Source organism: Protopterus annectens, chromosome 8.part0, assembly GCF_019279795.1.
Source record: "Protopterus annectens isolate FY-2018-M chromosome 8.part0, PAN1.0, whole genome shotgun sequence".
Lineage (NCBI taxonomy): Eukaryota > Metazoa > Chordata > Ceratodontiformes > Protopteridae > Protopterus > Protopterus annectens.
The window spans coordinates 982,497,708-982,511,174 of NC_056741.1; the positions used below are offsets into that span (position 1 = coordinate 982,497,708).

At 44.4% G+C, this 13,467-nt stretch overlaps 1 protein-coding gene across 1 annotated transcript in view; it reads right to left on the reverse strand.

The window, feature by feature from the left end:
• Nucleotides 1–434: 434 nt before the first annotated feature.
• The window catches only part of LOC122808375, a 268,669-nt gene continuing 255,636 nt past the window's right edge, over nucleotides 435–13,467 (reverse strand). The window contains exon 5 of the mRNA XM_044079341.1: nucleotides 435–595. Coding sequence (XP_043935276.1) covers nucleotides 435–595 — 161 coding nt within the window. The remainder of the gene's footprint in view (nucleotides 596–13,467) is intronic.

Below are 13,467 nucleotides of genomic sequence, written 5' to 3' on the forward strand. Positions count from 1 at the left end.
GTGGCAAATCCTTGACAACAGCAACCAGTAATTGAGTATCAGGGTAACAAGTATTGCAGTGGTGTCAGCTTATGACAAAGGGTGGGTTGCAATGTCTGTACATCCCACCTGACAGAAATGAACAGGAGAACACATTACAGGACTGCATACATTGCTCACCATTATTTACAGACCCTGCACATCCACTTTTACCACCACAATCCAGTGCTAACCCCCACATCATAACCCTGCCATCTATGAGCGCAATATGACTGTGGGTATTGGCAACATAGTAGCAATACAGCATATGTTGCCCCCCTGATCCTGATGTTTCACGTTACTTGCTGCATGTGTTACGAGGTGTTATAATGCATGCACCTGTTGCACTTATTCCTGCTTGTTCATAGCCTGTCTACATGGTCTGCTGTGATGTTAGTGTCCTACTGTATTAGTAATCACGTGGTCTGCAGGCCCACACTCAGGTCTCCCTGGCCTTCCTCCCTCAGATTCTGGACTATATGGCTGACAAGAACTACAGTTTTCCCAGCCTCTGTGGTTGATATGGGTGTCCTGGTACTGTGTATCACCTGCCTCATGTGCACAGATGGATAACCATCTACAAATACCATCAAGGAACACATTACGTGAAAAATGCAATGACAGTAGTAAACTGCAGTCCATGCTCTGTCCCTGTGAAGGCCGCATATCTTGACCCAAACAGGTTATCAACACAATCAGTACAACTCACCCACTACCCACTTCTACACAACACACACAAACATCTGCAGTGGTCCTCAACATATACATCCACAAACAAAGTGGATCTCCAAGGCATAGTCACACATGAATGCCACAGCCATACACACAAAATACCACACATAGCCATGCACCTGTGTCCCACAGCCATGCAGGCTTCAGCTCATGTCAAACATGTTACACATAGGGACTCCAGTGGAGACACACTGGTGTGCCTCTGAAGTGGCTGTGTATGTGGATGTCACAGTTACTTGTGTGTCACATGACAGACTCCACCATATTGCATACACAGTGCTGTTATGGGTCTGTCACAGTACATGTTGGTTTGCCTGACCTGACATGTACATTCCTGAACTATATGCAGTGAGATATGATTGAGCACAATGGTTATGTGTCCCAGGCCGGTATGTCCCAAGCCATATGCTGCATTATGCTGTCACACAGACCAATGCCAGAATACAACCAGGGATTGATTGCTCTTAACATGTGCACATTTATCCTGTGATATTCCAGGAGTTTCAGAGCCTGTGGGTCTGGGATGATATGGTAAACAGACCACGATGCTCTACAAGAGATGGCCTCCATCTGTCTTCACTGGTCTTCATGCATCTGACACTAGTTCTCGCCAGCACAAAAGTGACTCCATTATGAAAAGTGGTGACGTTATCACTACCAACATACAAGTGTCAGTGCAGCATACACTAAAGGCCATGCTGCTAAATGTTGCAGGTATACACATGACTTTGCCCTCATTGCAAGCAGTCATAGCCCTGGGAACCACAGACATCTGTGCAGTCACACAGACCATGGTTAAAAGCTGCAAAGAGCAGCTCAACCTACCTGGTCAACCATCCTATCATGCATTCAGACATCAAAGTGTAGCTGGTAAGGCCATGGGATGTGTGGATTCTCTATATATGAGACACATACACACCTTCATGCTGTACAGGTAGTAAGATTCACATGGGACACTGCAGGGGCAGTTCATCATTGCCAGCACACACCTATTCCAATCACAGCAAGCTACCAGCCAACACATGTGACCAGGAAGCTCATTCAGCCTATATGGATCTCATCAACTGTAGTAGGGGTTGAGTCTGTACCTTGATCCTGGTTCAGTTGAATGACCCTAACATACATTGTAAAATGTACCCATGCCAGAACCAAAATGGCCTGAAAACCATCAACAGTGGATGTACAAATGCCTTGGTGCAGCCAGGGGCTACCCCCACATAAGGTGAATGTGTATTGCAGTTGACATTACACAACATGGGTTACCACTGCAGAATCCCTACAGTGTCATCCTCCATGGCAAAGTAACCATCATGCAGTCATGGCTGCAGTCATCATCTCCCACAATGTCCATCTAGCTAGGGTCAGCCATATATATACCTCCAACAGGGAATACATCCTCCTGGGGGGTATACACAGCTTTACAGCCCCCAACCCCTCATTAAGTACTGGCACCAATATCCACACATACACACAAGTGCTATATGTGCATTTGTATAGATGCATGTAGTCAGGTATACCCAACAGGCCTACATCATCCACTGCTAGGATATGTACACATGTCTGGTGGACATCTGCAATACATACTGTCCATAACAGGAATGACATACTGCTATCCAAGACACAGTAAGGGCATTTCCCAATTTGGAGCAATGTCTCCTTGGCATGAACATGAGAATGAGATCAATCCTGCAAACCTGCATAACAAACACACAGCTTATACTGTCTACATCCACTACAGACAGTCATCTCCTCTACTGCACATATGTCTGCAACAGCACAGGTAGCACCTGCAGCTGCTCACTTGGGGTACTCAAGGACACCAGGTATACCAGTGCTATTGCTAACACATACTGGATGCCTGACAGAGTCAGTGTAGGCCTCACCCCCATCTTCTCCATCAGTACATCAGGATAGCCACAGTACCTCCCACATCTCCTATATGTAAGGAACAGGTCACCACTGCCATGTGAAAGTCATGGCATACATTTGCCATGGGAGCCTATCTCATCACAGGATGCATCCTACATGACCCCAAGCATAACCTTAAAGCACCATAAGGAACCAGATTCAAAGGAGGACTGACCATTGTCTTTGTCCCAGCCATTTGATGGATGACCACTGTCACCCCTTTATACTAAGGTGGTACATCCCCCACTCAGTCACATGATAGACACAGCAGCCTAACTAGGCTGTTCTGCAAGGCCATAGCACACTTTATAGTGAACCCCAGTAACAAGCACATTGTTACCTGCACAGAAGCCATCACACACACTTAGGCTTTGCCAAGGAAGGGTTCATCTCTGTTACACTCAGATGACCTGTATGACACAGTCACCAAATCTATGGACAGGGGGTGACAGTGCAAACTACCTAACCTGACCTGGACAAACTCTGTGACAGTATAACCCCATGCCCATTATACACATAACATCCCCACATATGCATCACACCATATGTTACCATAGGGGTCACACACCGGTGCACTGACATGACCCAACTATTCCATAGATGGGAATCCAAATCAAGAGATTTACCCATAACTATGCATGTCACTTGTTGTTCTGTGTTTCGGCTTCTGTTATGTGTGATGTACACTCCTGAGGTGCATGTAAAAGCCATCAGCCTATGTCCGACAATGTCTGTGGATGACTGCATGCTGTGTGCCATCACCACATTCACCAGTGATGTCGACATCTGTCTAGGAGAGTCTCACACAGATGCATGACTGTTGCCAGACACATGGCCTCAGGCTGCATAGCAGGACATGCATTCTCAACCCCTTTGGAGAGAGTGACATCCCCACATAGTATCACAGTACTAACAGCATCCTAGGCACACAATCAGTCATGAGAGAGCTGTGGACATAGGTCTTTGGCAACATGACATTTCAACACAATGTTGCTCCCATTGTAAGGAACACCTTGTACGTGGCCCATGTCATACATACAGGTATGTCATCAAGGGACATGGGGTATAAACATCCCTGTATTCCCCCTATGAGGCCCATTATTGTATATAATACCCTGTACATCATTCACATCACGCAGCACATGCAGCAGCTGGGGACATCACAAAGGTTCCCCACCAAAGGATACACGGGCATCACACATCTATCATACACTGACAGGCTATAAGGGCAACCCTCTACCCAGTTTCATGCATACTCCTCAGGGGTGACCTCAGTGTGGCATGCCAGCCAATCACAGACTCCACATTGCTGGCAGGAGTGCAACTCATACTCCACTCTGTTAACACGCGCACACACACACACACACACACACACACACACACACACACACACACACACACACACACACACACACACACACACACGCACACACACACACACACACACACACACACACACACACACACACACACACACACACACCATCAACCTGGCATGTTACATGAAGTGGGCATGTTGACAGCTTAGACGTTTGTCCCACACATTCACCCTGCAATGGAATGGGCACTCTGTTCACATCAGGCAGCGTAGCTATTTACACCTTTGCAGGCATAGCCTGGATAACTGCATGGTGACCTGCATATACACCCTTGGGATACCACCTGTGTCCCTGCTGGACTGGCGAATCAGGTGCTGCCCTGCATATACATTGGCTAACATCTGGCCTATGCATATGGCTGCTCAGGGCCCATTGCCTAGTAACCTCATATGGTACCAGGAATATCAGCTGTGGACTGAGTGCTATGACAGACTGTGTGGTTATGTGCCCATATCCATCACTGTCATTGACTATTGGGTTTCCCTTATGGGCAATGTTACAGCACCATGTCATCCAGCCTACATCCGACAAATAGGTGAGTGGTAGTACAAGTGCATGTGGACATTCCAGCAACAGCTGTGCTGCAACATAACTGGAAGCAGTGCATATGTGGTGTAGGGTGTCCTCCTTGTAGGTGTCTGACATTTGCAGTACCCAGATGTTTGCAGAATGTGTACCATGCCTGATAGATATAGACCCCCCTGCCAGACAACTGTGGATTTCTGGACTCTGGATGGACAATACATGATGGTTGTCCCCAGAGTTTGGGCAATGTGTCTGTGACATGCCAGGCTCCTGGGAACACACTATGATACATTAATATCTGGTACTATATTCATTCCCTTACATTGTATGCTCAATATGTACACACTGCTGCTGAGGCAGAGCCAGTGTCCCCCCACTACTGTTGCATATAACCTGCTGTCATGCTGCAGGGGGTCACCAGGTATGCTAGTCATAGGTGTCAGGCAATGAGATACAGATGTGGAGTACACAGTGACCAAGTCAGAATACATCATGAACTGCCAGGGACACCTGGACAATCTTTGAATTAAGCCTGTATGACATTCACAGAGTGAGAGCTGCTCACTGACAGTACATGAAGTGATATGCCAGCTGTATCCACTAGTACTTACTGTCAGTATTGTACAACAGACAGTCCAGTAGCAGTCATATTTGACTGACCATTGCTGGGGTGAATCAGAGGCCAGAGCTGTGATCTATTTCACTTAAGACAGAGCTATAAGAGATGGTCGTAGGTGCTGGACAGCAAACTAACAGCAACATGTCAGTCCAAGACATGTAGTTGAGACCTACTATGTAAATTCCTATTTCCCATGAATGCATCCCTCCATCTGCATTCCATTACATGCATAATTCTATGACATACCTGGTATATTGCTGTACTCCTTTGTGAGAAGACATCCAGTTGAAGTCTCATACAGAATCACAGTCTGCCTTCTTGAAGAAAGTGTTAGACCTGTTTACCATAAGCAGCAGCTTGTCTTTTGTAGGTAATGCTCATGAACAGGTGATTGCTTGTCCACAAATCTGTGATTCCCACTAGCTAATTGCATCTAGAATAGCTGGGTTGCATTGCCATTAGCCAATGGCATGGGAACACAGTCCTATAATTAAGGCCTTCATGTAGACCTTGGCCTTTTTCCTGGCCTATGAGGAGGACATTATCGAGGTGTTGGGGCTACAGCATAACATAGGGTATATAGGAATACTATTCACTGTTTGGATTGATGTGTTATGTCCACAGTTTTGCATGCTATGTTTGGCCATTGTTAACAGAGTTAGGTATTCTGTGGCAGGTTACTGTTTAACAATGTGTGCTGGGCATTGTAAGGAGACAGGCAGATGTGAGTGTCATGCATCCTTTTTATCTGACTGTGCATGCAGCTGCAGTTTATACTGGTATATCAGTTGTGTATGTTTGTAGGGGGAGAGTAGGATACATGTCCCTGTCACCTGAACATCCTCCAACCCTTTATGTATGAGTATTGTGTGGATGCCCTGTTCTAGGTGCTTGGGAGGTATGGTAGGTCTGTAGCAGATAGCTGCACATGCAGCTGCATGTATGGCAGGCTGCAGCTGCTGCATTCCGGGCTGGAGTCACACTGGGAATTGTGAAGACATTGGGGACAGCAAGCTGTATATGTCTGTGAGGGAGTAGTGTCAGCTGCTGTTCATAGGTTCACAGGTAGTTGCCAGGCTATTGGCCCTAGGGACTATATAAGTATAGTCAAAAAGATACCCTGGCATTCGCTACCTAAGAAAATTGTTTTCCTGTGCCCCCTGTCGAGCAGAGTCACAGAATTGATCCATGGGGTGAATTTCCTATTTCCCATTCAATCATCAAGATTTTTCTTGAAGAGTGCTAATGAGGAGCTTTGTTTGATATAGATATGTAGTTTGTTCCAGAGTATGAGAAGTCACTGAGACAGGAATCTATCCCTCCAGCATGTTCTGTATATTGTGGTGACAAGGTTTAGGTCCCTAGAGCGTGTAGCTCAGAGGGATTGGGATTTTTTTAAGTGGAGCATGTCCAACAGCTCTGGGTTTGACATAACTTTGTATGTTAGGCAGAGATCGCCTCTGAGTAGGCGATATACAATGGAGTAAAGCTGGAGTTTCTTGAGATGGTCTGCATAGGGCATCTGTTTGAGGCCAGTAATCCTCTTTGGGAGGTATTTCTCTGGCTTTTCCAGTTGTTGTACATGTCTTGCAAGGTACATACCAAAAGGGGCATTTAACTCTATAATGGGTATAATGAGTGACGAGTAGAGGAGAACAATGAACTCTTTTTTTTCCTGGATTAAAAACCTTTTATGATGAGGTGTGCCACATAGAAGGATTTCCTGACTACTGTGTTGATGTGATTATCAAAGGAGAGACTACTGTCCATCTGCTTCCCAAGGTCTCTTATCATACTTTCGGTGTTAAGTAGACTACCGCCTATGTGGTAGTTCATGGTTACAGAGGTTTTACTAAAGGGGATGACAATGCACTTTTTGGCATTGAGCTTGAGGTCATGGCTTTGACACCAGGCATCTGTCTCAGTGAGGCCTTTTTGTAGGATGTCCACACCGTTAGGAGTTTTGATTATGGACCCTAGTTTTCAGTCATCTGCGAACTTCATTAACCAAAGACCTTCTGTGTTAGCCTGTACTTCAGAGAAGTAGATACCAAACAGGAGAGGACCAAGGACTGAACCCTGTGGTACTCCACTTGTCACTGGTCTGAAGTCGGATTTGGAGTCTGCTACTTTCACAGTGTGGGTTCTGTCAGTGAGCCAGTTGGTGGCCCATCTTGTGACATAGGGATTTATACCTAGTTTAGTGAGTTTATCTATAATTCCAGAGTGGGGGATGGTGTCAAAAGCCTTTGTGAGATCTAGATAGGCTGTGTGAATCACCTTACCCTCGTCTACGGCTTTGATGACTGTTTCAAAAAAGTCTATCAGGTTTAGGAGACATGATCTGCCTTTTACAAACCCAAACTAGGTGGGGCCAGAGTTTGGAGATTACCAATGTCTTCTGGTATAGAGATGGTCCTTTTAGGAGGTGGGAAGGGGTAAAGTTAGCACTGAACCGATCTGCCAGGATATTGGCAATATCAGTTGGTTCTGCATATTTAGTGCCATTGTGCTGTAACTCAGAGCAGATCTGAGTGTTGCAATTGAGATTCTTGACATAGCAATATAATGCTTTGTGGTTGTCTTTAGAATCAGTGGTGATTTTGTTTTTGTAACTAGCTTTGGAGGATTTTAATAGAGATCTCAGCTTCTTACTGAGGCTGACCAGGGAGTTCCTCCAATCATGGGATTTAACTCTTTTTTTGCAACAGTTTCTTTCTTCTGTTGTAGAGTTTGTTTACGGCAGGGGACCACCAGATTGGCTTCTTTTTTTGGAGGCTAGCATCTTGGTTCTGTTAGGGATAGCATGATCCATGCACTCGTATAAGTGCTTATAAAGTACATTTGTGTAAGATTCAACAGTCATACCTCTTTTGTCTGCCTGCATGGGTGTCGTGAAGTTTGCCACTTCTGTCTTAAAAAGTGTGAAGTTGGCTTTGGAGAAATTTTTTACAGTGGTTTCCCTAATGAGGGGTGGGGGGATGTGGATGTCTAGGGTGATTAGCTTGTGGTCAGATCTGACCAATGAGGAATTGACCTCTGGTGTGGAACACCGGTCACCCATGTTGGTAATGACCAGGTCTAGGATATTGCTGCCCCTGGTGGGGCTGTGGATAAGTTGATCCAAGGCATTGGAGTTTATGAATTCCAAAAAATGTTGAGCAAAAGAGTTGGTACTCACAGCATGGCCAGTGAGGGTACCCATTACAGTCCAGGTGAGGCATGTGCCTCTGGTACATATGTTAAGTAGTAGTGGTACCATCTAGAGGGTGGTGGGGGAGGTGTAGGACATGTATTGATATTTGTGACATGTATCCCACCTTCCAGGCCTTTATCATGCTACTGTGGGTGGCAGTGACTGTAGCAGCAAGCAGGTCTGCTGGACATTGCAGGGCTCAGTTATTTGTAGGTTGTATTGTCAAGCATGTAGTTGTTGTGCAACAGACTAAATTGTGGGCCTGAACTGTAGGTGTCCAGATGTCGGACATGCCAGGAATGCTACAGATAGAGCTACGGAGTAATTATTATGGGAGGTGTAGTTGCAAGATGTATGTGCATGCATACAGTGTGTTGCCCAGGACTGGCATGAACATGTGTGTTTGGATGACTATGACGTGTAACACTGACCTGACCTGCTTTTGTGAAATAAACCTGAAATAAACTTGCTATTACATCAGTACACAGAATAGCTTTGATGACAACCATGCCATATATAGATTACAGGACTGTGGACATTCTACAACAGTCTGTGTATTTGTCAGCTGTACCTGATATGGTAGGCCTCCCATCAATTCATCATGTCTTTGGCTGTGTAGTGGTTTGATGTCTGCATCACAGGCCCAAGTATGCTGTTATTTATCACATTATATGTAGAAGTAGTGTCACTGGTACTCAGTAATTCCCCAGAGTTGGGTTGGCCTACTGGTGTATTACAGTGAACTGTAGTTCAAAGGGTCATGAGGCCAATACTTGGCAGGGGTGTCTTTTTCCCTAATGTTACATCACTGTACTTCATGATACATTTAGAAGCAAACATTAAATTCCCAAAGCTGAGTTGGCTTAGTGGTGTGTTGCTCTGACTGCAGTTTAGAGGGTCCTGGGTTCAGTACTTAGCTGGAGTGTATTTTTCCCTAATGTTACATCACTGTACTGCATAAAATATTTAGAAAACAATAGCAACTCCCCAGAGCTCAGTTGATTTAGTGGTGTTCTGCTCTGACTGTAGTGCAGAGGGCACTGGGTTCAAGACATTCCAGGGCTAGTTATTTTGTTGCTGGGCAGAACAGTGTCTGAAGCAGATAGAGTGCTTAAAACAGTTTTAAGTAGTTTTAAGTGGGTTTTCATGATGCACTGTGATGCCAAGTGGTGCTTATTTCATCTTAGCTTTGCTTAGCACTGCTTATCCCCACTTAAACCCACACTATCCCCCCCCCCAAAAAAAAGAAAAAAGTAGTGATGGGAAAGTGGGGAAATGGGGCAGGCAGGGGGGGGAACATTATGAAAGGTAGCTTGGGATGTGGAGGAAGATTGTAGGAAAGGACCATAGCTCTCCATTTTTTTACAGCAACAGCTGTGCATGATGTGGACAATTTGGAATATGGAGCCTCACACCCCACAGGGTGGGGTGTGGGTGACATAAGTTTGTTGATTAATTGATGAGGTGATCGATTCATGGCAGTGTACATGGGGGCAAAATGGAGAGCTATGTATGGGACAAACTTTTTTGGGGGGACAGATGCCCTTTTTTTAAGTTGAGAGTGGACTGTTGGGGGAGGGTTGTAGGTGCATTTGGGGAGGTAAGTTGGGTAGGAGACGTTGCATTTCCAGACAGACAAGACAGCAGAAAGGGCAGTGTATGACACATGAGGATGGTAAACACCTTGGATGGGGATGGTGGTTGGAAATCAGAAGACCAAGTGCCTCCAGATGACAGCAATGGGACTGAGGTTCCCACCCATAGGCAGTCACCACTTCCCCTTCACAGTCCAGAAAATGGCTGTGCTGAGGACTGTGCACTTTGACCAGCCTGCCCCTCAAAGGACACCAGTTTGCCCTCTCTCTGGCACAGGTGGTAATCCAAATTTTGATTGAGGATCTTGGGAACCACCCCTGGGAACAGCTGTCGGGTGACAGGGTCCTCTCCACATCCGAGCCCAAGGGGGGACAGGCCCTATCCACTGAGGTGGTTCCACCTGAGGGTAGTGCAGGACCAGTAGAGGATGCAGCTCCAGGTTGGGTCCCAGACATGCTGGGACCCTGTGCCTCAGCCAGTTGATGTAGGCCAGGTAGAGCCACTGGGATCGGCCTACCCAAACATGCTATGGTTTTGTGGTTTGTCAAAGTGTATTGGTTAGTCATGAACAAAACATTTCAATGTTAGTTATAACAGCTTGCATGGTTGTTCCAATTAACCCAGAACAATAGAATTGCATAGCATATGGAACACAGGCATAAATGGGATAATAGTCATTACTGTAACAGCAAGCCAGTAGCAGTTACGGCAAAAGGCCAACAATGGTGGAATTTCAACAAGGTACGTTAGTATGCAGCTATTGAAATATATAACCAATAATACAACACAAAGCCCAACATTAGGTTTTGAGAACAACATATGTGTAAATGAAAACATACCCATAGTATAACAATAATATTTTGTGATGCAGATAAGGGGTGGGAGAGAGAAAAACATTCCATTAACAACTGTATAGGCTATATTATTTGCAACAGTACTGCTCAATACTCTATAAGTCTGCCTTTACTTTACATCTACATGTGCCCTAAAGCTTCTGTAGCATGTGCATACCTCTCAAGCTGCCAACATGGAATTGTATGGGTCAAGCTGTAAGAACTATAGATGAATAACTACAGGGGACTTGTACATATCAGAGTAAAATATATGACTAAGAAGGTTTACCCTGCAGTAATGTTGTGTGAGTGTGCCACTGGCATACTTCAAATGGAGTTATATCTGTGTCCAAGGTTGATGGCAACAGTGATCAGTAGCCATGACAGCATGACACTTGAGAGACATGCATCGGCCACAGTGCATGGTGTATATACCTATCCTGCTGTCATATGTAGGCATGGGGTTGGACTATCGACACAGATTCAGAGATGCACCAGGCATATAGCCGTACCAACAATAGAACATTTAATTTGTCTCATTCAGTTGGAATACTACTGTAATGTCTGACATTTTATTTAATGGAGTGTTATCTACTTGCTGAACACTGCTGATTACACACTAGTATATCTGGACAGAGTTTATTAGTATACCCTTCAATACAGCTACTACAAACATTTCTTTACCTGTAAGCCCTGTGGAGAAAATATCTGTTAACACTACATGACAGTTTCTACAAATAGTCAAGTCTACTTGTCTGTTACTATAAATACAACATAGTACCAATCCCTGGATTCAAACTCTGGTCTGTGTGTGCAAAAATGAACAACATATCTATTTGTTATCACACTGAGCTACTACACCACTGCTATGTGCTGTTTGACTGATTTATGCCTAAAGCTCACTTAGTTACAAAGTCTGACCTGCTGATATAGGTAGAGTGTCACAGATGACTGCAGTGACAGTTGAACATACATGCATGACAGAGATAGTAGTAGAAGTGTGTATTAATTGTTGAAATGCAGGTGTACACATTTAACCCCTAGTGGATGGGAATATGTATGGTATATTTTCAGTGTACAGCTATTACAGTCTCATACTTGCCTGCTTCGGCGTACCTACATTCAGGAGAATGTTTAGCTGAAATGCAAAGGTTAACACAAGACAATCCTGAGGGAAACACACTATAATACATTATACATTTCTATTATAGTTTAGATCTTAGTGCAGAACATATATCAAATTGCATTCTATCGTGTTGTAGAGCGCCACATCTACACTTTAGCATAACAGTTATTTATCAGCTAAACTCCAGTCATTTCATTGTGTTATAGCCGTATTTGCTGTGGAACAGCTATACAATTAGATTTCTTCAACAACAGACCAGAATAAACACTGAACTTGGGAGAAAGCACTTTACTGAGGGTGACATGACACAGTGGTTTATTATTTTCAAAATTTTGACTGCAGTTCTACTGTTTATGCTGTAGATGATGAATGAATGTCATTTATCACCTTCACAGTTTCAGTCACAGTGTACTTAATTACAAAATCCTTAATATTAATATGGTATATTCTTATGTCATTCCTACACAGTATTTACACAGTATTACCTTTACTGCATCAATAGCAGCATATCTGATGCCTTCATCTGTATTGCACAGTACCTAGCATTACTCACTTGCATCAATGTGAGTCTAAGAACACATTTATTGCAGTACACTCAGAACGTATTATACTTACAGGCAGAACACAATGTACTTTTTCTTATTTATTGTACTATATATTGCAAGATAGATCTGTACTCACTGTTGGTGCATCCTAGCTAAGCCCCCTGGGTGGGCCTCTAATTTGCGAGCACTCTCCTGTGCAGCTATTAGGGGGAAAACACACCATTATGCATAACTGTCTATCAGATATTCATACTACAATTTGATAAATCACTGTTTGTTATACTTAAAAACTTCTGGGGCATTCTGGTCCTGAGCATCTTGGATTCATTGGGCCAAGAGCTCTTCCTTCCTTCACTTCAGGTTGTAATAATGATGATGCACCTGCTCACCAGTGTGGGGGATTTCAGTGGCATTGGTTAGGTTTCTTGCCAGATGGTCCCAGGCCTCAGACTTGTATTCAGAGCCCTGGTACTAGCCCTGCAGCAATCTGGCATCATTGTCTTTCACTAGGAGTCCAACCATGACCCTAGAGTCCAACATGCCCCAATTCTGTGCCTAAAAGCACAGTCCCTTTCCAACTCCAGCCATAGGTCCCACAGTGATAAAACTCCAACAGGTTCTGGCTGTATTCCTTCCTGTGCAGCTTAAATAAAGCTATTTTTCTGCCCTTTGCTGCCATTGGATCATTTTTAAATATGCTAAGCTTTGTTTAGCAGTACAGAAACCCACTAAGCTTAGTTGAGCAGTGCTTAAAGTGGCACATGCTTAGCACTGCTTAGCAGTGCACAAACCCACTTTGAGCTGAGGACTACTTAGACTGGGATTGCTTAAGCATTTCTTGGATTGGCTTAGCAGTGCTTAGCGGGGCTTAGCTATGGGCAAACTACATATTTTACAACTGAAAAAAAATATTGAAATTCATTCTTCATAAGGGCTGCTTTTATTTTTATGTATGCCTTTTACTTTATATCCCCTGTGAGTGAGTGAGTG